This window comes from Temnothorax americanus, unplaced genomic scaffold (genome assembly GCF_048541705.1).
Source record: "Temnothorax americanus isolate GAGA-0224 unplaced genomic scaffold, ASM4854170v1 Scaffold68, whole genome shotgun sequence".
Lineage (NCBI taxonomy): Eukaryota > Metazoa > Arthropoda > Insecta > Hymenoptera > Formicidae > Temnothorax > Temnothorax americanus.
The window spans coordinates 566,816-591,721 of NW_027509790.1; the positions used below are offsets into that span (position 1 = coordinate 566,816).

General features: G+C 31.9%; 3 protein-coding genes across 3 annotated transcripts; all 3 read left to right on the forward strand.

Moving 5' to 3' along the window:
* Positions 1-1,315: 1,315 nt before the first annotated feature.
* Positions 1,316-3,477, forward strand: LOC143905838 (defensin-like). Its single transcript, XM_077421472.1, has 3 exons — positions 1,316-1,429; positions 1,692-1,969; positions 2,204-3,477. The coding sequence occupies exons 1-2, from the start codon at positions 1,360-1,362 to the stop codon at positions 1,967-1,969; spliced, it is 348 nt and encodes a 115-aa protein (XP_077277598.1). The 5' UTR covers positions 1,316-1,359; the 3' UTR covers positions 2,204-3,477.
* A 5,705-nt stretch (positions 3,478-9,182) lies between these two features.
* Positions 9,183-15,678, forward strand: LOC143905860 (defensin-like). The gene is made up of 5 exons (XM_077421500.1): positions 9,183-9,413; positions 13,394-13,511; positions 14,693-14,794; positions 15,058-15,275; positions 15,515-15,678. Exons 2-4 carry the CDS (start codon positions 13,493-13,495, stop codon positions 15,270-15,272), a joined length of 336 nt encoding a protein of 111 aa, XP_077277626.1. The 5' UTR covers positions 9,183-9,413; positions 13,394-13,492; the 3' UTR covers positions 15,273-15,275; positions 15,515-15,678.
* A 7,720-nt stretch (positions 15,679-23,398) lies between these two features.
* LOC143905866 (U-Asilidin(12)-Dg3b-like) lies at positions 23,399-24,411 on the forward strand. Its single transcript, XM_077421506.1, has 3 exons — positions 23,399-23,527; positions 23,791-24,008; positions 24,248-24,411. The coding sequence occupies exons 1-2, from the start codon at positions 23,458-23,460 to the stop codon at positions 24,003-24,005; spliced, it is 285 nt and encodes a 94-aa protein (XP_077277632.1). The 5' UTR covers positions 23,399-23,457; the 3' UTR covers positions 24,006-24,008; positions 24,248-24,411.
* The last annotated feature ends 495 nt before the right edge of the window (positions 24,412-24,906 follow it).

Here is a 24,906-nt window from a genome sequence, read left to right on the forward strand (position 1 = left end):
GCGGTAAGGAGTGTGGTGTCGTCGGCGTAGCATATAAGGTTGGTGATTTTTGCGCCTCCAATAGTGACTCCACCTTCCCATTTTTCACAAGTTCGTTTCATTATATATTCCCGAAGAAGTAATAGATAAAAGTATATAATTTGAGATGTATATAACAATTTTTTAATAAAGATATATTTTTAATACAAATATTTGTAAAGAAAACACTACTTTTCCTTATTCTAAAATGTATATATGTGGTAGCCCTTTGTTGTAGTTCAAGATATCATCATAAATCAATTGCAAAACATATTTGTAGAACTTTAAAATTATCAAATAGGGAATAGTGAGAGAGGCAATCGGATCCACGCGCGGTAATTAATTGCGCAATCAATATATAGTCAATAAGATAAAATATATTAGCCAATACATATTCGGACGTTTCGACACACTTTCTTTGTGTCATCTTCAGCGTATAAACAAAATTAATATACAAAAAAATTACAAACAATATATTAACGGTCAAAAGCGATCAAAATGATATAGTCGATCGGTCAAAGTCAAATCAATAAAGGACTTTATTATATTTGACTCAAAACTTGAACGATTTGACCGCGTGAGGTCCGTAATAATATTTGATACTTTGGAAAAACGAATAACGCATTTTTCAGCCTGCGTGTAATAATAATAAACTATATATAAGTATAGGATCTTCTGAATAAATCAAATAGGGAATAGTGAGAAGCAATTGGAGCCACGCGCTGACTAATATATTTTATCTTATTGACTATATATTAATTGCGCAATTTTTTAATTATCGCGCATAGCTCCAATTGCTTCTCTCACTATTCACTATTTGATTTATTCAGAAAAACCTATTACTTAGTTTATCTTTAAAATTATATCTTGGTTTGTATATGTAACGATATGTTGTAAGATAAGAATAAAATACATACATAATATTGAAATTAATTCTTTTACTTATTCTTTATCCATTTTATAATCATCCCACATTATATTATTACGTAAAGATATTATGATAACGATACTACGATGTAATCAGCGAAAAAGTCGTGAAAGCAAATTACGATTGTTATACATACAATTAAAATGATTACACAGGTGATCCATATACTTGAACATTTTTGCGATTGTAATCAGATATATTATTTTTAAAACGTAAATACATGCTCTTATCTTTGGACATTGAAGGTGCAACGATGTTCGTTCAAACAAAAATTACCATATTTATAACTATAAACTAATCTCCCCACTGTCACATATTACGCAATTTATAATCATTTTACACTGGTATATAAAGTAATTAAATTCAAGTTAAATTCAATAGTTGCGAAGCTCGACAACGACTCACTCCTCAAAATGAAGATCTACGTGTTCGCCCTTTTGGTTGTGGCTGCGGTCACTTTCGCGCGCCAACTTCCCGTCGAAGGTATATAGAATCGCAAACTACACATACCAAAAATACAACTTTCCAATTTATAAATTAAAGAACACGTTAAAAATGACTTTCAAAATATATTTAAATGTATCTATACTAAGCATCTATACGTAATAATTCTTCAAAGTTATTTTTTAATTACTTTTTATTAATAATAAATTTAATAACATGTTGAAATAATCTTCAAGTGACTTTATTTTGAAATAATGACAATGTTATATATTTTAAATAAAAATGCCTTAAATTTAAACAGATTTAAATGAAGATGAAGTCCCCCTGGACATCCTGGATTTGCCGCTGGCAAGTGAAAATAAATCCTCACCTATCGAACTACATCATCGCGAACGTAGGTTATATTGGCCGATCTATAGAGCCGAATCCGTGGAAAAACACCATCGCGAACGTAGGATCGCCTGTGACCTTCTCGATGGTACAGGTGTTGGTCACGCCGGTTGTGCTGCTCACTGTCTCGGTAAAGGATACAGACGAGGATGGTGTAACGACAAAGGTGTTTGCAATTGCCGCAATTAAGTAAGTAACGATTCAAATAATTACGATTTTTTTCAATTATTCCAATGACAACATGGTTATAATTTGCAAAGAATGACTTTCGAATTATTGCGTTACTAGATCATATTGAATCCTTGTTAAATTATGGAATTAATTAAGAATATGTCATAATAACGATTGACTAAAAGACAATCAATATGCCCGTCATCAAATCATTTTGTATTAATAATAAAATTATCTTTTATTATTTTTTAGGGACAAATGAATAGGTTAATCTCGACTGCGGTAATCGATCACTTAAGAAGGTTGGGTTGGGATTTTGACCGATGGACATATCGCATATGACTCACATTATTTTTGAATTTTGATTGCACCACGAATTCATCTGTAATAAATATGCTTTAGACATTTAAAAATAGTGCACGGAGAAAATTTTATATTAAATTTTACTATGCTGCCGCACCAACTGCGGACCATCAAGACGCCCAAGTTTATATGCTATAGTCTTATAGTAAAATTACTATGTTCATAGCATTTAGTGCTACGATCATAGCATTATTATAGCATTGAATGCTATGATCGTAGCATTAAATGCTATGGACATAGCATATAAACTTGAGCGTCTTGATGGTCCGCAGTTGGTGCGACAACATAGTAAAATTTAATATAAAATTTTCTCCGTGTGTAATGTCTTAACCCTCTTAAAGTATTGTTAGCATAATGTTAGTAGTTTGCGCGCAGATCGGCAGCAAACTTGATTAGAATCCCACATTAAAGCCATAGCCATTTATGTCCGCATTAAGCTCGTGTTCTGTCGACAGAACCTGCTGACAGGCAATAAGAGCAGCAAAAACCGAACGGACTCTGTCCATAATCAACTGTTTAAATAAACGCAACACGCATTATCTTTTTAATGATCTCTGACCTGTAGAAAAACTCCAATGTTTACGCCGCGCGGGGATTTACGCCGCAGAAGTCAGAAAAAATAGAAGAAATAAAGATATTTGCTTGTAATCACTCTGTTATGTGCCTTCATGCGATATTAGTATTGTGTTGTAATCAGTTTTTTACTGTTAATATTAACGAAACCATCGTGAGTTAAATCGATTTCTCAATGGAGCGCGATCATATATCTTTTGTATACGACCTATGTAAAATGATTACTGTATAGGGAATGTAAGAGGTTTAATGGTTATTTCATGATACTTGTAAGTGTAGAGGGATAGTAAAGGATGGAATACAGCAAAATACAAGTGCACAGCTCTTGTATTGTTTGTTTAGCTTGATATCTTGTATATCTCACTGCTTGGGATATACGGCATTTTTAGCGTGCGGAATTTATGCCATAGTACAGACACTCTGCAAAAATCGAAATCTCCTATGTGTCCTTTTTCTTTCTTTTTTTTTTTAAATTGTATAACAATAATTTTTATGCACCTATATCGTTCGTCGATCCTATTTTTTTTTATAACCTTTCAGTTTTATAATTTGTTTATCGTTTTTACACCTTAATAAACTTTTAACACACATTTTATAACTTATTATGACATTTTATTGCCTTATTTATAAACATTATTTGTAATTTTTTATAAGGCGTATATTCTACCCATGAATGCCATTATATCCCACCCTTATGGGATATATGGCAAAAAGGTAAGGATTTCTAAACGTTTTTTTTTTTAATATAAAGAATAACTATATTTCATGTTTCTAATTGTTTTATATTAGTAGACTATATAAATTTTTATTGTAATTTTTATTGGTATAATTAATTTGCCTTAAACATAGTAAATAATACTCGATAAATTAAGTTCTCCTTAGGTGCGGCGTATATACCAAAATTACCTTATATTTTACACAATCTTATAGCCTTATTTAAAAGAATAGTAAGAATAAAATTATCTTTTATTAACTACCTTTCATTAATTAATTGTTACTACACTGAGAGTTAAAAAACGGTAATAATTACTATATTTTTGGTCGTTCTCAATTTTTAGTCTTTCTTACAATAAGCATTACGCATTACTACAGTAAACGTTCTCCCAGTAACCAGTACGGATTTCACAGTAAGCATTACGATAAAGATCAGTAATGATTCCGGTGCAATATTTTAACGAAAAAAAATTCTTTTTTATTTTCAAATGGTTCTTATTTTTTTCCAATATTTCTAATAGTTTAATTTGTATTCGTGGTGCGCATATATATTTCTATTTTATTAATTAAAATTACGCACTGTTTTACAATTTTTGAAAACATATTGACGGGAGACGATATTCGAACCTAAGATTCCGCGCAGAATGACAACCTAATACGCTAACGCTGAGCTAACAATCTATTTTACAGTAACTATTATGAATCTCATATATCTCTCTGAACTCGTGCGATAGAACGAATATAGAGAGAATCGCACATGATTGAATAATGGAACTTCTCAGTAATTATTTCTTTCAGACAGTATCGCTTACGATCTTAATCTTTATATAGATATATTACTGTTTTTCAGCAGATATTACTCTTGTTAAGTAAGCATCTGTGTATTGAGATTAAAAGTTGAGAATAAACGAAAATTCAGAGATTATTACTGTTTTTTGATTCTCAGTGTACAATTATTCTATGGTATCTTTTACTGACCTGTATACTTGAATAATATTTTAAGTTTTTTTTATGTTTTCATTAGTTTTTGTTTCTAACAAGATAACAATTGGATTTATAATCGTTTATTTCTGACGTTACCTAGTAAAATTTTAAGTATGATGGCATTCTGCGTGCGCACGCGCGCACGCGCGCGCGCGCACACACACACACACACACACACACACACACACACACACACGCACGCAAACGCACGGATGCATGCACACATTAAAATCATATTAGCTCGTAATGATGTTTTATAGATTTCAAATATTGTATAAATAATAAAATATATATTCCATTTTTTTAATTTTATTATTTTTTTCATATTTGCATTTTTCTTTCCTACCAAAAATAAAGAAAAATAATTAAATAGCAGTATCTACAGGTCAGGGCTGATTGAAAGCCATTGCATGTTTCGTGTTTGTTTAAACAGCTGATTAAATATAAATAGAATATTTTGCGTTCAAAATAAGCTACTGCATGTAGCTTGTACTCGTACTTAATAGGATATACAATTTCTTGTTAAGGCTCTTACACAATGCCAGACATCAAGCAATAGAAACAGGAAATAACCAAAAATTCATTAATTACAACCTAAAAAATTGCTATGATTGGTTGGCAACAGGCAACAGGCACAGAATTTTTAACGTGACGGAAACTCTGTATCTATTGCCTGTGCCACTGTTTATTCTGTATTTATACGTGATTTCTATATTCTGTTCCTATTGCCTGTTGCCTGGCATTGTGCAAGGGACTTTTAAAGTCCTTATTCCAAAAGCATGACTGGGATTCATCATTAATACAGATCATCGATCGAGAACGATATTCATGCGAGTTATAAGCGATATTTGATCATGATGTTTAATTACGTAATTTTAATGATACTTCAAACAAAATAAATTAGAATATTTTATCACCAATGCTAATTCTACTTTTTGTCGAAATAACCGTCATTATACAGAGTGATTATAAAATCGTTTAAACTTTCATAACTTCTATGCACAAAATTAATCTGTAAATTAAAACGTGTATTAATTGTATGTAAACACTCATAATATTTGCTTTCGCGACTTTTTTCCTGGTTATCGTATAGTATCGCATTATCATGATATATGTACATAACAATAAAAACACTTTTCTTACATAAATAACAACTTGATCCGTTGACTCGTTATTTCAAAATCTCGTCTGTTCGCGTAATGATACACGGCGGTCTCGTGCGTGTCTCGATATACTATTTTCAAGACCAAATACTTGCTTTTATCTCTGGACATGGAAAGTCCAACAAATTGTTTGTTTGACCAAAAATTGCCGTACACAGTAAAAAATAAAATGTTAATCGTATAATAACATTTTTCAAATGTCCCACTCTAAATTTTATGTTAAAATAACTCATTCATTGTGTGTTACTTGTTGACAAATTAGAAATGGTAATTTATTGAAACTATATTTTACATTTTTATATATGTGTTCTTTTAACTTTAAGTATAATGTAAAAATAACTTGTACAAAATGTCGATATAACATTTTGCTTCGTCTGATTTAATGTAATTCTTACGAAATGTAAATTATACATTTCATTTTGAGTTATATTAACACATATTTTAGTAAATTTGATTATTTCATATGTCAAAGTTTACGATTATTTGAGAAGATTTACTTTAACTTTTGTTTATGTTAAAATAACTTTAAGACGTGTTGATTTTTTGAAATAATTATGTTAAAAGAACTCAAAATAATATTCAATTTCTAAATAACATACATAAAGTGTTAGTTATCACGTTGACATAAATATAACACATGAAAATGTTACGAAAATAATAACATAGCTGTTGTATGTTAATTTTACATTGAAATAATAGTCAAATCTTGGTAACACAAGAAAATTTGTAACATTTAGACGCACGATTTTTTACTGTGTATTTATCAATATAAATCAATCCCCCATACTGTCACAATTTGTAATCATTAAATTTATATTGGTATATAAAGGCCGGTAAAACTAAATTTAAAACTAAATTCAAATCATATTTACGAGATTCGACAACGACTCATTCCTCAAAATGAAGATCTACGTGTTTGCCCTTTTAGTTGGTGGTTGCGGTCGCTTTCGCGCACAAACTTCCCATCGAAGGTATATAAGGAATTGAATCTGAAACTAGACACACCAAGAATACAACTTCCTAATTTATAAATTAAAGTGCGCGTTGAAAATAGCTTTTAAAATATATTTAAATGTATCTATAGACTAATTATAAGTATCGTTATGTGATGATGATTCTTCAACGTTATTTTTTAGTTTTATCAATAAGTTTATAATCATACGTTAAAATAATCTTTTCAAGTAATTTTATTTAAAATAATGACAATATTATATCTTTCAAATGAAGATAAAGTGTCCTTGGAGTTGCGGTTCGCAAATGAAAATGAATCTTTGAAAATGGCACCTGCCGAAGGACATCATCGCGTACGTAGGGTCACCTGTGACCTTCTCGATGGTTTAGGTCTTTGTCACACCCTTTGCGCTGTTCACTGTATCATCAAAGGACGCAACGAAGGACACTGCAACGATGATCGTATTTGCATATGCCGCGAATAAGTAACGATTCAAATAATTACAATTTTTTCGATTATTCCAATGACAGCATGGTTATAACTTGTAAAGAACGACCTTTGAATTATCGTTACTAAATTATATTGAATCTTTGGCAAACTATGGAATTAATTAAGAATATGTCATAAATTTAATAACGATTGAATAAGAGACAATCAATATGCCCGCGGTCATCAAATCATTTTGAATTAATAATGAAATTTTCTTTCATTATTTTTTATCGGAATCCTACATTATGATTAAAATCGTATAGCCACTTCTGTGTTAAGATCGTGTTCTGTCGACAGAACTTACTGATAGCCAATGTGAGCAGATTGGCAGCTAAAATCGAACGGCCCTCCATAACCAGCTGTTTAAATAAATGCGACGCGCTTTATCTTTTTAATGATCTCTGACCTATAATGCTATTTAAACATTTATTTTTGATGGGAACCTTGATGGAAAAATGTCTCAAAATTTTTCAGAAATCTCAGACAAAGTAATACCCATACAGCATAAATGTTGTAAGAACATTGTCTATACATATATTGCGGATTGCATACGATTGCGAATCACTAGCCGAGAGCATAAAGAAAAAAATATGTCGTTAGTAATTGCAAACAACCAGAGGTTATCAAACAACTACGTTCGTGCAAACAGCCTACTTGATAATCTACGCTCACAGACAGTTACTTATTCAAGTAGTAATCGCGCCCAATGTTGCTTGACTTCGCTAATACAGCCTTATTTAAAAGAATAGTATAAGAGTAAAATTATCTTTTATTAACTACCTCTCATTAATTGATTGTTACTACAACTGTTCTCTATAATATCCTTTATAATACTGACCTGTATACTTAAATAATATTTCAAGTTTTTCATCTTTTCATTATTTCTTGTTTCTAATAAGATACACACAGTAAAAAATAAACGTAATTTTAACATTTTTTACGTATCCCAGAAAGTCCACTCTAAATTTTAAGTTAAAATGACTCATTCATCATATGTGTTACAAAATACATTAATTATTTTAATTTGCTAATTGATTTGCGATTTAAAGAGCAAAGTTTTCTTAAACACATAATAGTCTTAACATGTCTCGATAAAAAGAAATTCAATAGGCAAATCTAGTGAATGTGGTCGGTTTACCTCTTCCAATCTACACACACACACACACACACACACACACACACACACATATTAGAAAAACATTTTAATAAATAAATCATTTTCTCACAATATATACTATATTTCATTAAATTCTAACGTTTTTAAAAATTAATTTTGTGTAGATATAGAAGTTAAGAAAATTTAAACGCAATTTTATAAACACTCTGTATAATAATGGTTACTTCGGCAAAAGGTAGAATTAACATTGATGATGATGTTCATATTTTTTGCTTAAAGTATCATTAAAAATTACGTAATTAAACATCATGATAAATATCGCATATAACTCGCGTGCATATCGTTCCTGATCTATGCTCTGTATCGTTGATCAAAAGCGGAACACTATATAGTCATATGCTTTCGGAACAATTAAGTACGAGTATAAACTACAGTAGCTTATTTCAAACGCGAAATATTCTATTTATATTCAAGAATGCTATCATGTTTTTAAAGCTTCTATGACTACATAAGTGATCCATATATTTGAACATTCCCATGCAGACAGCACAAAGATGTCTAAAAGATGACTGAAAGATGACAGATTTTTTGCATAGACATTTTTTCAGTAGGGCCCAAAGTCGACAATTAAAAGATGTCTTATGTTCCACTAAATGTCGTATTATAGCCAAAACTTATAAACATCTTTTCGTTATCTTTTAGTCTTATGTGCTGTTTAGAATTTTCCCGGCTGTAATCAGATATACTATTTTTATAAGCAAATACGTAAATACTTGCTCTTATCTCTGGACATGAAAAATCCGACGGATGTCCGTTCGAACAAACATCGCCGTATTTATCAATGTAAACCAATCTCCCCACTGTCACATAGTATGCAATTTCTAATCATATACACTGGTACATAAAGGCCGGCAAAACTAAATTCAAAACTGTATTCGACAACAACGCATCATTCCACGACATGAAAATTTGTAGATCTATAGATCTATAGACCTTCATTTTGTGCATTGATGAGTTGTTGTCGAATCTCATAAATACGATATGAATACGTGTTCGCCTTTTTGGTTGTGGCTGCGGTTGCTTTCGCGCACAAACTTCCCATCGAAAGTAAGGAATAGAATCTGAAACTTAGATATACCAAGAATACAACTCCCCAATTTATAAATTAAAGTGCGCGTTGAAAATAACTTTTATTCTTTATCTATACTAATATATATATATAAAATTCTTACGGGTGATGTGTGTTTTTGAACGTTATTAACTTAAAAACTATTGGACCAATTTTGAAAAAACTTATTATGTTTCTTAAAATCCCAGGGTCATGTTCCAAAACTCACTCTAGTTAACTAAAATGCTATAGTGTACGTGACGTAAACTATAGATTTTAGTTACCCAGAGTGAGTTTTGGAACATGACCCAGGAGTGCTACAGGGCAATTTAATTTGGCGGTTCTTTTTTAAAAAAGTGATATTTTTCAATTTATATAGCATTTTTGTGGATTGGGGTGTATGTATGTTTGCTCTTATATCTCGAAAAGTTTTAAAGGAAAGAGTACTTAATTATAGTGTTTTTTAAATTTCTTAATGTAAGCTAAATGCACTTGCAATTTATTTTGGTTGGTTTTTTTTATTTTTAAAACTGATCGTTTCCAAATTAAATACCACTCATCTGTATATGTTACGCCCAAACACCGAAATCGCTCAGTGAGTGAAAAAAACATCCACAACGCGTCATGGACGGTGATCGTCCACAACGCGATGTGTGCATTTGAGAAACGTCCTCGACCAGAATGCATAACTTGATATACTCACAAAGCGAATTTACTTGGGAATTTATTAGAATAATATAAAATCAGAAAACACAGAGATAAATTACTCAAATAAAACGTATTTATTACTAATTAACTGGTTACCCGGGCTTCGCCCCGGAGGACATGTGTAATAATACACGCAAACTCTCTTTCTCTCCCTCTCTCTCTCCCTCTCCCTCCTCTCTCTCTTTCTCTCCCTCTCTCTCCCCCTCTTCCTCTCCCTCCCTCTCCCTCTCCGTCTTTCTCTCTCCCTCTCCCTCTCCCTCTCCCTCTCATAAAAAATTGGATTATTTTACACACATATCTTAACAAAATTTTGGCATCATTCTTTTTTGTGTAAAACTGTAAATTATTTATTGGAAATTTTTCTTTCTATTTATCCAAATTTTTAATAATAATCTTATTTATATTATATAAAAATCGAATAAGTTGTTTCTTTTGTTTTAACTGCAGGTTATTGCAAGAAAACTCCAATAACTTTTCTATCACTCGCGACAGTCACGTACGAAAGCTACGAATTGAAGTGACTGTTCACATATAATATGTGAAATAAATAACTTATCCTACATAAAAAAATAAATTGTTATTGAAAAATAATACACATCGTGGCAATTAAACCTCGAAAAATTAATAAAAATTTTGAAAGATCGGTAACGAATAACTAATACAGTTTATAACACTTCCCGAGAAATTTCTCTGTTTTATATACAATTCTTTAAGATTCAATCAATTTTTTCACGAAAAATTTAAAAAATTTTTGATAACAATTTTCAAAAAAATTGGTAACGAAAAATTATACACTTTATATCACAAAATTCAATTCTTTGAAATTCGAGCAATTAATTCCCGAAAAATTGGAAAAATTTTGGTACCAGTTTCCAAAAAGATCGGAAACAAAAAATTATACACTTTATATCACTCCCGGGAAAATTCTACCCCTATTTTATATGGTTCTAATACAAATTCGGTCCAATAGTTTTTAAGTTAAAAACGTTCAAACATACACCACTTGTAAGAATTAAAAAAATTGAAAAAAAGGGTTTCCAGAAAATAGATAACGAAAAACTATACACTCTATAGCACTCGCCGAAAAATTCTACTTCTATTTTATATAGTTCTAATATAAATTCGGTCCAATAGTTTTTAAGTTAATAAGATTTTTTTTCTAATTCTTACGGGTGGTGTATGTTTGAACGTTTTTAACTTAAAAACTATTGGACCGAATTTGTATTAAAACCAGATAAAATAGGGGTAGAATTTTCCGGGGAGTGCTATATAGTGTATAGTTTTTCATTATCTATTTTCTAAAAACCGATTTTTTAAATTATTTTACCCGTAAGAATTAGAAAAATTAAAAAAATCGGTTTCCAGAAAATTGGTAACGAAAAACTACAAACTCTATAGCACTCCCCAGAAAATTCTAGCCCTATTTCATGTACTTCTGGTAAAAATTCGGTCCAATAGTTTTCAAGTTATTAACGTTCAAACATACACCACCCGTAAAGATTTTATATAATAGTATAGATACCTAAATCAAACTATATTAATTTATTAGACTCCAGGAACATAATTATTACAGCAATCTGATAACATTACTGTTTAGGAACATTGTTGTCTACGAATATGAAATAAAACAAAATGATATAAAATCAAACAAAAAAACTTAAAAAATAGTACAAAAATTAAGAGGAATCATTGAATAGAATTATTTGTTCTTGCACTCGCTGTTGTTATGACATTTTAAATTGCAGAGAACTTCTTTGAACCAACAATTGCACTTTTTATACATACAATAACGTTTGCAACAACAAATCCTCGCATTGTGAAGGTCCACGCTGCCTACCGACGGAAGTGGGTGCGGGAAAGAAGCCGAAAACCCCTTTGGACCCCACCCCCCGCGCGCGCGCGCGCGCGTGTGTGTGTGTGTGTGTGTGTGTGTGTGTGTGAGTGACGCGCTTTAAAAGTATTTAACTGTTTAAAGCGCGTCACACACACACACACACACACACACACACACACACACACACACACACACACACACACACACACACACACACACACACACACACACACACACACACACACACACACACACACACACACACACACACACACACACACACACACACACACACACACACACACACACACACACACACACACACACACACACACACACACACGCGCGCGCGCGCGCGCGCGCGCGCGCAAGGGGGGGGTGCAAGGGGGTCCTTCGGCTTTACCGATTTTCTTGACACCGGGGCCAAAATGTTTCTAATTTTTAGGGGATTGCGACGATGGGTTTAAATTTTTTAAGAGACAGCTTTGTTTTCGTGAAAACCTTTAGCATCGCCGCGGTCTCAAGAAAATCGGTTTGCAAATTACTCATTCATTAATGGACCGATTTTCTTGAAACCGGTGCCAAAATTTTTCACGAAAACAAAGGTTTTTCTCTAAAAAAATTAAACCCACCTTCGCGCAATCCTCAAAAAATTAAAAAAATAAAGATGTCACACGTCTCATGTCCCGCTTTTGGACATGTGTGCTGTCTGTGTTATTTACTGATTATATATTTCTCTGTCGTGTATCTTTACTTCTATATACCAATTTGTTTTTTTTTTTATAGTTTACAGTAATTATAGATTGTACTTCAGAATTATAATCTTATTAGATATTGATTTTTACAATAAAGTTTACATTATTTTTAATATTATATATGGAGCTCTTTGTTAACCAATCTATATATAACAAGTAAAATTATTTTTAATATAAAATTAATATTTTGTTAACAAATACAATAATAGCTCTGAAAATAGGTACATAATTATAGAAAGAATAATAAACATCCAAATAAAAACTAAGCACTGTTAAATCATTTATTTAATACCGTCAATAAAGGCAAAATGCAAGTTGTTAATAGAAAGATATTGCTGTTAACAAAATATTATTGCTAAATTTGTTATTTAAATTTTTTTTGTTTTTATTTTTTATTGAAAAATGTCCAAAGTAGAACCGTGTAGATATTTGTATCTTATTTAAAATATTTTATAACTATACACACGAATAATATTTGAGCTCTTATTTATCTGTTTATAATTCCTTTAGTAATGTTTTATTATTTTTTTATCGCGTTTTATTTTTATATTTAAAATAATATACACTTTTATATATGATATTTTAAACTGGTACACTTTAAATTTTGCCGCGTATAATCCTATTCCCTGTTTGCATGCAAATGGCGGCGTGTTGGCCATGTCTTTCCCTGGACGGTCTCTAGTGGTCACCTCAATCACCTGGGTAGTCACTTCTTTTGCGCCGCTCACTGTATCGCCAAACTACACAAAGGAGGATACTCCAACGCATCTGGTGTTTGCGTATGCCGCGATTAAGTATAAGTAATAATTCAAATAATTACGATCCTTCTGATTATTCCGATGGCAATATATTTATAACTTGCAGAGAATGACTTTTGAATTATCGTTACTAGACCATATATATACTGAATCCTTGTTAAAGTATAAAATTAATTAAGAATATATCAATAGATTTAATAACGATTGAATAAGAGACAATTTCAATATAATAATATATGCCCGTCATTAATTATTTTATTTTAATAACAAAATTTTCTTTTATTGTTTTGTAGAAAATTAATTTCGATTGCGGTAATCGTTTTCTTGGGAAGAAAATTAGATTGGAGTTTGGAGCGATGGACATATCGCATATGATTTATATTTTTTTGAATTTTGATTGTATCACAAATTCGTCTGCAATAAATACTTTTCAGACATAACACATGATATTAATTATTTTACAAATTTTTCTTGAATTATGTGTAATAGAAACATTTAATTTTAGTAAATTTAATTATTTTGTGTGTGTCAAAGTTTACAATTATTTAAAAATTTACTTTATCTTTTGTTTGTTTGTATTAAAATAACTTTAAGACGTGTTGATTTTTTAAAGTATTTGTGTTAAAAGAACTCAAAATAATATTTTATTTTTAAAAACACTACTTTTCCTTATTCTAAAGGTACATGTAGCCTTTTTGTTGTAGTTCATTATATCATCATAGATCAATTGCAAAACATATTTGTAGGACATCAAAATTATATCTCGGTTTGTAAATGTAACGTTATGTTGAAAGATAAAAATAAATATATATACATACCTACATAATATTGAAATTAATTCTTTCACTTATTCTTTATGCATTTTATAATCATCCCATATTATATTATTATGTAAAGATATGATAACGATACTATGATCTAATCAGAGAAAAAGTCATAAAAGCAAATTACGATTGTTATACATACAATTAAAATAATTACACAGGTGATCCATATACTTGAACATTTTCGCGGTTGTAATCAGATATACCATTTTTAAAAGCAAATACGTAAACACGTGCTCTTATCTTTGGACATTGAAGGTGCAACGATGTTCGTTCAAACAAAAATTACCGTATTTATATAATGCAATCTCCCCACTGTCACATATTACGCAATTTATAATCATTTACACTGGTATATAAAGCAATTAAATTCAATACCGACAAAATTAAATTCAATAGTTGCGAAGCTCGAGAACGACTCACTCCTCAAAATGAAGATCTACGTGTTCGTCCTTTTGGTTGTGGCTGCGGTCGCTTTCGCGCGCCAAATTCCCGTCGCAGGTAAAGAATAGAATCGGAAACTAGATATACAAAAAATACAACTTCCCAATTTATAACTTATAGTGTGCGTTGAAAATGACTTTCAAAATATATTTAAATGTATCTATACTAAGCATCGATACGTAATAATTCTTCAGTTATTTTTTAGTTACTTTTTATTAATAATAAACTTAATAACACGTTGAAATAATCTTCAAATGATTTTATTTTAAAATAATGACAATGTTATATATTTTTAATAAAGCTGCCTTAAATTTAAACAGATTTAAATGAAGATGAAGTCCCCCTGGACATCCTGGATTTGCCGCTGGCAAATGAAGACGAATCCGTAAAAATGACACCTGTCGAAGAACGCCATCCCGAACTTGCGTTCACCTGTGACAAACTCAACTCTAAGTTCGCTTGTATTACTCACTGTATCATTAAAGGATACAGAACAGGATGGTGTGACAAAAACGGTGTTTGCAATTGCCGCTAATAAGTAAGATAACGATTCAAATAATTACGATTTTTTTTCAATTATTCCAATGACAACATGGTTATAATTTGCAAATAATGACTTAAATTATTATTACTAGATCATATTGAATCCTCGTTAAACTATAGAATTAATTAAGAATATGTCATAGATTTAATAACCATTGAATAAAAGACAATCAATATGCCCGTCATCAAATCATTTTGTATTAATAATAAAATTTCTTTTTATTATTTTTTTAGAGACAAATGGATTGGTTAATCTTGACTGCGGTGATTGTTCACTTAAGGAGAAGATTGGGTTGGGATTTTGACTGATAGACATATCATATATAACTCACATTCTTTTGGAATTTTGATTGTACCACAAATTTATCTATAATAAATATGCTTTAGACATTTGAAAATAGTGTAATATATCTTAACGCTCTTGAAGTATTATATGCAAAATGTTAGCAGTTTGCTCGCATATCGGCAGCAAACTTGATCAGAATCTCACATTAAAGCCATAGCCATTTGTGTCCGCATTAAGTTCGTGTTCCGTCGACAGAACTTGCTGACAGGCAATGAGCAGATTGACAGCAAAAATCGAACCGACTCTGCCCATAATCAGCAGTTTAATAAATAAACACTCGCATTATCTTTCTAATGATCTCTGACCTATACTCTATTATTTAAACATATTTTTATTTATTTTCGATGAAAACCTTGATGGAAAAAATATCTCAGAATTTTTCAGAAATCTCAGATAAAGTAATACCCATACAGCATAAATGTTGTAAGAACATTGCATATATTGCGGATTACATACGATTGCAAATCACTTGCTGAGAGCATAAAAAAAATTTGTTAGCAATTGCGCACAACATAGAAATTATCAAACTCGCGGTCTCCACAAGACGGTCACTGGTGGGCGAATGATGCCGCTTCCGGAAATTGTGGGATGATTTTCCCATCTTGAAAATCCTAAATTAAAAAATATCTGACACAATAATGAGAAAAGCTGTTGAAAAATCGCACAACAGGAAAATAATGAAATCAGAAATAAAGATATTCTTTAAATGAGAATGTTCTTTTTTTCTGTGTATACACAGTTGAGAAATGCCTAAAGATTCGAAATATATGTATATCATTTCTTATATAGCATAAATATAATTTTTCTCATGTAACAAAACTATATTGCTGGTAGGTATAGCAAAAGAAATTTGTTAACTGAACAAAAACTAATTTGTTCCTACAGCAAAATAATTCGTAAATTTAGCAAAATTATATCCAGCAAATGCGATTAGCACTCTTAACAAATCGTTTTGCTGGCTATATAATAACTAATAAGATTTGCTAAGACAGCATAAAATCTGCTGTGCCAGCAAATCATTTCTCTCCGTGTGTGCTGTCTAGGATTTTCCCGGCTGTACTCAAATGTACTTATTTTTAAGCAAATACTTAAATAATTGCTCTTATCTCTGGACATGGAAAATCCAACGGATGTCCGTTCGAAGAAAAATCGCCGTATTTATCGATATAAATCATCAGACTTCCCAATTTACATGACTGTCGCAATTTATAATCATTTACACTGGTATATAAAGGCCGGCAAAACTAAGTTCAAAACTATATTTATATCGTATTTTATGAGATACGACAACGTCTCATCATTCCTCAAAATGAAGATCTATACGTGTTCGCCCTTTTGGTTGTAGCTGCGGTTGCTTTCGCGCACAAATTTCCCATCGAAGCAGGTAGAATAGAATCTGAAACTAGACATACCAGGAATACAACTTTCCATTTATAAATTAAAGTACGCGTTGAAAATGACTTTCCAAATATATTTAAATGTATCTATACTAAACATCGATACGTGATGATTTTTCAAAGTTATTTTTTGTAGGCTATTTGATAATGTCGACTGTATGCGTGGCGAGGTGGACAGGAAAACACAAGTATTTTTATAATGCTCTATAATATATTTGCTCTCTTTGTACAACACGTCTAGATGCTACGACACCACGAGCACTTCTGTTGTCACACAACGACCGCACGTAAGCGTGGCGCCCCGAGGCTCGCGCCACTCGGGAGCTGCCCTCTAGAAGGGCGGGAGCACGTCGCTCGTTCAAAGCCCAGCTTTTCATACTCCCTCCCTTTGTGCGAGCGATCCGTGTTCGTCTAATTTTCTTCTTTATCTGTAACATATCAAAAATCAGTTATCGAGTAAAATTGATCTCTAATTCTGTTCAAACTCTACATTCATTATATTGTCTCTTAGATATGCAAATGCTTCTAAAGGTAAAGGTTTTGTCATAATGTCTGCCAAGTTCTCTTTGGTCTCAATCCATTCGACTTTCACCTTCCCTTGATCAACACACTGCTTGATAAAGTCTCCATGAGTGTCAGCCATATGTTTTCTGTTTCCAGTTTCTTCTCTTTCTTTTAAGTTTTTCTTTATTTCTTCTAAGTTATCATCAAACATTTTAAGTTTGTGACTTCCATCCTTCTTAGTGCAGTTTCCTGTTGCTCTGTTATCACACCAGACTGTTGCAGGCAAGAATGTTTTTCCAACAACATATCTGAGCGACTTGTCTAATGAGATTACTTTTTGACAGGCCTCACTCATTGCTAGATACTTTGCTTGACAGGTAGAGAGTGTGACATATGTCTGTTTATGACTTCTCCATGCTATCACATCTCCAAATATTTTGATTATATATCCTCCAGTGGATGTAGAATCAATGCAATCTCTGAAACTAGCGTCTGTCAGCGACTCTAACTCATCTGTTTTACCTTTAAACATCAATCCTCTATTTGCAGTTCCTCTAAGATATCTGAAGACTCTTTTTACATCTTGCCAGTCTTCTTCCGTGGGCTCTAATTGTCTTCTTGCTAAATAGTTTACTGCAAAGGCTATATCAGGTCGTGTAGCATTTGCCAGATACATTAAGCTTCCTATAGCTTCTCTATAAGGTACTCTTTTAGTTTCCTCTTTAATACTCTTTTCTTCTAATTTTCTGTTTTTATTGCTCACTTTTCTGGTGACCATAGGAGTGTTCTGAGGCTTGCATTCATTCATATGAAACTTTTCTAATATGCTCTCAGTATATCGCGTCTGATGAATATTCATACAACTTTCTTCTTTGTTTCGCTCTATTGTTATTCCCAGAAAGTTCTTTGGTTCCCCAAGATCCTTTGTCTCAAATGTTTCACTCAACTTCTTTTTGATTTCTTCTAATTTCTTCTGATCATTACTTGCAACCAACATATCATCTACATAAAGTAATACAATCACTATTTTGCCTTCTTTCCTCCACGTGAACAGGCATGGCTCATGTAGGTCGTTCTCTAATCCAAGTTTCTTAGCCTCTTCTGAAAATATCTTATTCCATCTTTTCGGATTTATCTTCAATCCGTATAAAGCTCTATTCAATCTACACACCTTAGTCTTCTTGGTGTTTTCATCCAGTTTTACTCCCTCTGGAATTTCCATATATATTTCATCTTTTTCTTCTAGAATTCCATTTAAAAACGCAGTCTTAACATCTAGCTGACTATCGTATAAGTTATATTTATTTATTATTGCTAATATAGATCTAACCAGTGACAATCTTGAAACCGGTGCATATGTCTCTTTTAGATCATACACATTTTTGTCTTTACATCCTCTTATCACCAGTCTCGCTTTATATCTGGTTGATCCATCTGCTTCTAATTTCCTCTTAAATACCCATCTTGAATCTATTATATTAGGTCGTCTTCCATCTAATTTCTCTAATGGTCTATCGACAAGTTCCCACACTTGATTAGCATACATAGATTCAAGTTCCTCTTTGACTGCAATTTTCCAATTCTCTCTTTCGTTACTTGATATAGCTTCTTCATAAGTAACAGGCTCTCTATTTAACGATGCCATAAAGCATTGATGTAATTCATCTTCATTCTCTATATTCCGTTGAATATTTTTCACATTAATATAATTAGCAAAGCTAACATCTTCTATTTTTCTCCGCACATCAGTGTCTCCATTATCTTCTAGTTTTCTTTTAGTTTTACTTCTAGTCATTGGAGCTTCACTTTCTTTCCGTGCGTCCTTCTGCTTCTGTTCGTCTAGTTGTGTTGTTTGTTTTCTCGGTCTACCTTTTTTCCTTTTCTCAGGAATCTCTAGTTTTTGTTCTCCCTTTTCCTCATCCTCTACAAATTCTTTCATCCAATTTTTATCTAAGTCTTTTTCTTCTTCTATTTGACTGTTTTGATATACATTTTTACATGTTATCTTTTCATTAAATCTAATGTGTCGGGACTCTATAACGTTTCTTGTGCTTGGATGCCAGAGTATATATCCAGTGTCAGTATATCCTACCAACACACCTCTAATAGCTCTCTTGTCAAATTTCGACATAGGCTTTGGTACTCTTGCATATCCAATGCATCCAAATCTCTTTATTTGCTCGAAATGACAACTTATTTCTGATGAGAACTTCTTCAAGGGGATCTCATACTCTATAGTCTTATGTGGAGATCTGTTGTACGCATGCACAGCAGCGTCAACTGCCAACTCCCACATACTCTTTGGTAATCCCGAGTCGAACATATATGTTCTAATTTTCTCTTGCATCGTTCTGTTGAACCTTTCTGCAACTCCGTTATGCTCTGGAGTATACGGTGGCGCGTAAATGGCTTCTATCTTTTCTCTATCCAGTACTTCTCTAAACGCACCTCCCGTGAACTCCTTGCCTTGATCTGACTTTACATAGCACAGTTTTTCTTCTTTTCCCAGTAGATTTCTGGCTTGTATGAGATATTTCTCTAAAGCCTCTCCAGACTTGTTTTTCGTCTTTAGTGAGTATGCTTTCGCCAATCTAGAATAATCGTCTATAAAGGTTATTATAAACCTCTTTCGTCCTGGATAAGATGTAGGTTTTATTGGACCCATGATATCCGTATGTATCACTTGTAGTGGTCTCTGTGCTCTATTTCTGTTTTCTTTAAACGGCAATTTTGCCATCTTTGCCATTATACAGACTTCACACTCTAATATGGAGTTATCAAACTTAACTGTCTCTAATCTCTTTTCTACTTTTTGTAGCTGTCTTAAATAGTTTAACGACGCATGACCTAATCTAACATGCCATAACATCGCCTCATTTATTTTCTCTAATTTCTTTACTTTTTCAATTACTGAGCTTTCACACATTTCTTTTATATTCTCTTATGTTTGTATATCTTCTAACTTAATGACTTGATCGAGTTCAACATTATTGTGTTCTATATTTTCGTTCACATTTGTGTGCTCTCCTTCATTCTCCCTCCCAATCGCAGAGCCAACATTGTCTCTTTCGTCTAATTCTCCCTCCGAAATTGATAATTCACTGGTCTGAATGTTTGCTTGCGATTGTTCAGGAGACTCACAATGTGGAACAATTTCTGCTCTACATCTATACACAGCACATTCTACACTTTCATTGTCCTCTATATTATTGTTTTTAACCTCAAATTGCATAATCCAATTTGGTTTCTCATAAATTCCTTCAAAAACAATTTTATTTGTTAGTTTATTGTGAACTTTAAACACTTTATCATCTAAATAAATACTGAACCCTGCATCAGCCAGCTTTCTTAAAGATAGTAAATTTTTTGATACTTCCTTCGTTGCAATTACATTTGTTAATTTAATTACTTTCTTTTCTTTCTCATTTGTTAACAACAAAAGATCTCCTTTACCATCTATTGAAATGTCTGCAAGCTCATTCTTATTCGCGCATTTAATAACTCTATTATTACATTTTTCAAAGTTTGACAAAATTATATTCTTATTCACAATGTGATCTGTTGCACCCGAATCTACAATAAAGTTGACTAATTCTTTTGAACTATCTCTATCTTCTATTACTTTAGCCATGCATAATTTACCTTCTTTTGGTTTTCCTTCAATTGCTGTTTGCGATGGTATATTTTTCTTGGCTGGTTGTATTTTGGTTACTTTTCCTTTATTATCTACTCTTTCTATCTTATACACATCTATCTCTAATTCTCACACATCTATCTCTTTATACATCTATCTCTAATTCTCTTACACATCTATCTTTTTATACATCTATCTCTTTATACATCTATCTCTAATTCTCTTATTGTCACTGTTGCCTCTATTTCTATCTCTCAAGAAGAAGGCAAAAACATCTATCTCCTTCTAACAGCATTTATCGAACGAACGTTCTTATATGCTGAAAATTCTCTCGTTTTGCTCGTCAGCAACGAGGAATATTATTTACTTACCCTCTAATCTTCTAGATTCTTCTAAATGCTTTTCGTCTTCTCGATGCCCTTCGCCGGCGTCTCACACACTTCACGTTACACGTTCGACTTTTGATGTTTTCGTGCTTCGTTCTTCACGCAGGGGAATCGTGCCCTGGGCCCATAACCTGTAGGCTATTTGATAATGTCGACTGTATGCGTGGCGAGGTGGACAGGAAAACACAAGTATTTCTATAATGCTCTATAATATATTTGCTCTCTTTGTACAACACGTCTAGATGCTACGACACCACGAGCACTTCTCACACAACGACCGCACGTAAGCGTGGCGCCCTGAAGCTCGCGCCACTCGGGAGCTGCCCTCTAGAAGGGCGGGAGCACGTCGCTCGTTCAAAGCCCAGCTTCTCATATTTTTTAATTGCAATATATTTAATAATAAATTTAATCACACGTTGAAATAATCTTTCAAGTAATTTTATTTTAAAATAATAACAATGTGTGTTATATATTTTAAATGAAGATAAAGTGTCCCTGGAGTCGCCGTTGGTAAATGAAGACGAATCATCCTTGCAAATGGCACCTGTCGAAAGACACCATCGCGTACGTAGAATCATCTGTGATCTTCTCGATGGTTTAGGTAGTAGTCACGCCTTTTGCGCCGCTCATAATCGCTTTTCCTTGCGATTGTATCGTCAAAGGACACAAAGGTGGATACTGCAACGAATATGGTGTTTGCGTATATGCCGCGATTAAGTACGTAATTATTCAAATAATTACGATCCTTCTGATTAGTCCAATGGCAACATAGTTATAACTTATGGAGAAAATGACTTTTGAATTATTGTTACTAGACCATACATACTGAATCCTTGTTAAATAAAATTAATTAAGAATGTATCAATAGATTTAATAACGTTTGAATAAGAGACAATCTCAATATAATAATATGTGCCCGTCATCAATTAATTTTATTTTAATAACAAAATTTTCTTTTATTGTTTTGTAGAAAATTAATTTCGATTGCGGTAATCGTTTTCTTTGGAAAAAGATTAGACTGGAGTTTGGAGCGATGGACATATCGCATATGATTTATATTTTTTTGAATTTTAATTGTATCACAAATTCGTCTGTAATAAATATTTTTTAGACATAACACATGATATTAATTATTTTAAAAATTTTACTTGAATTATGTGTAATAGAAACATTTAATTTTAGTAAATTTAATTATTTTGTGTGTCAAAGTTTACAATTATTTAAAAATTTACTTTAACTTTTGTTTGTTTGTATTAAAATAACTTTAAGACGTGTTGATTTTTTAAAAGTATTTGTGTTAAAAGAACTCAAAATAATATTTTATTTTTAAAAACACTACTTTTCCTTATTCTCTAAAGGTACATGTAGCCTTTTTGTTGTAGTTCATTATATCATCATAGATCAATTGCAAAACATATTTGTAGGACATCAAAATTATATCTCGGTTTGTATATGTAACGATATGTTGAAAGATAAGAATAAATATATATACATACCTACATAATATTGAAATTAATTCTTTCACTTATTCTGTATGCATTTTATAATCATCCCATATTATATTATTATGTAAAGATATGATAACAATACTATGATCTAATCAGAGAAAAAGTCATAAAAGCAAATTACGATTGTTATACATACAATTATAATAATTACACAGGTGATCCATATACTTGAACATTTTCGCGGTTGTAATCAGATATACCATTTTTATCTTATCTTTGGACATTGAAAGTGCAACGATGTTCGTTCAAACAAAAATTACCGTATTTATATAAAGCAATCTCCCCACTGTCACATATTACGCAATTTATAATCATTTACATTGGTATATAAAGCAATTAAATTCAATACCGACAAAATTAAATTCAATAGTTGCGAAGCTCGACAACGACTCACTCCTCAAAATGAAGATCTACGTGTTCGTCCTTTTGGTTGTGGCTGCGGTCGCTTTCGCGCGCCGAATTCCCGTCGCAGGTAAAGAATAAAATCGGAAACTAGATATACCAAAATCACAACTTCCCAATTTATAACTTATAGTGTGCGTTAAAAATGACTTTCAAAATATATTTAAATGTATCTATACTAAGCATCGATACGTAATAATTCTTCAGTTATTTTTCAGTTACTTTTTATTAATAATAAACTTAATAACACGTTGAAATAATCTTCAAATGATTTTATTTTAAAATAATGACAATGTTATATATTTTAAATAAAGCTGCCTTAAATTTAAACAGATTTAAATGAAGATGAAATCCCTCTGGACATCCAGGATTTGCCGCTGGCAAATGAAGACGAATCCGTGAAAGTGACACCTGTCGAAGAACGCCATCCCGAACTTGCGTTCACCTGTGACATTCTCAACTCTAAGTTTGCTTGTGCTTCTCACTGTATCCTTAAAGGATACAGAGGAGGATGGTGTGACAGCAGAAGTGTTTGCAATTGCCGCTAATAAGTAAGATAACGATTCGAATAATTACGATTTTTTCAATTATTCCGATGACAACATGGTTATAACTTGCAAAGAATGATTTTTAAATTATTATTACTAGATCATATTGAATCCTCGTTAAACTATAGAATTAATTAAGAATATGTCATAGATTTAATAACCATTGAATAAGAGACAATCAATATGCCCGTCACCAAATCATTTTGTATTAATAATAAAATTTCTTTTTATTATTTTTTTAGAGACAAATGGATTGGTTAATCTTGACTGCGGTGATTGTTCACTTAAGGAGAAGATTGGGTTGGGATTTTGACCAATAGACATATCATATATAACTCACATTTTTTTGGAATTTTGATTGTACCACAAATTTATCTATAATAAATATGCTTTAGACATTTGAAAATAGTGTAATATATCTTAACCCTCTTGAAGTATTATATGCAAAATGTTAGCAGTTTGCTCGCATATCGGCAGCAAACTTGATCAGAATCTCACATTAAAGCCATAGCCATTTGTGTCCGCATTAAGCTCGTGTTCTGTCGACAGAACTTGCTGACAGGCAATGAGCAGATTGACAGCAAAAATCGATCGGACTCTGCCCATAATCAGCTGTTAAAATAAACACTCGCATTATCTTTCTAATGATCTCTGACCTATACTCTATTATTTAAACATATTTTTATTTATTTTTGATGAAAACCTTGATGGAAAAAATATCTCAGAATTTTTCAGAAATCTCAGATAAAGTAATACCCATACAGCATAAATGTTGTTAGAACATTGAATATATTGCGAATTACATACGATTGCAAATCACTTGCTGAGAGCATAAAAAAAAATTTGTTAGCAATTGCGCACAACATAGAAATTATCAAACTCGCGGTCTCCACAAGACGGT

Coding starts and splice junctions, on each gene's coding strand:
- LOC143905838 (XM_077421472.1), top strand. CDS start 1,360: ATGAAGATCTACGTGTTCGCCCTTTTGGTTGTGGCTGCGGTCACTTTC. Junction 1,430..1,691: donor GCGCCAACTTCCCGTCGAAG/GTATATAGAATC, acceptor AAATTTAAACAG/ATTTAAATGAAGATGAAGTC.
- LOC143905860 (XM_077421500.1), top strand. Junction 14,795..15,057: donor GCGCCAAATTCCCGTCGCAG/GTAAAGAATAGA, acceptor AAATTTAAACAG/ATTTAAATGAAGATGAAGTC.
- LOC143905866 (XM_077421506.1), top strand. CDS start 23,458: ATGAAGATCTACGTGTTCGTCCTTTTGGTTGTGGCTGCGGTCGCTTTC. Junction 23,528..23,790: donor GCGCCGAATTCCCGTCGCAG/GTAAAGAATAAA, acceptor AAATTTAAACAG/ATTTAAATGAAGATGAAATC.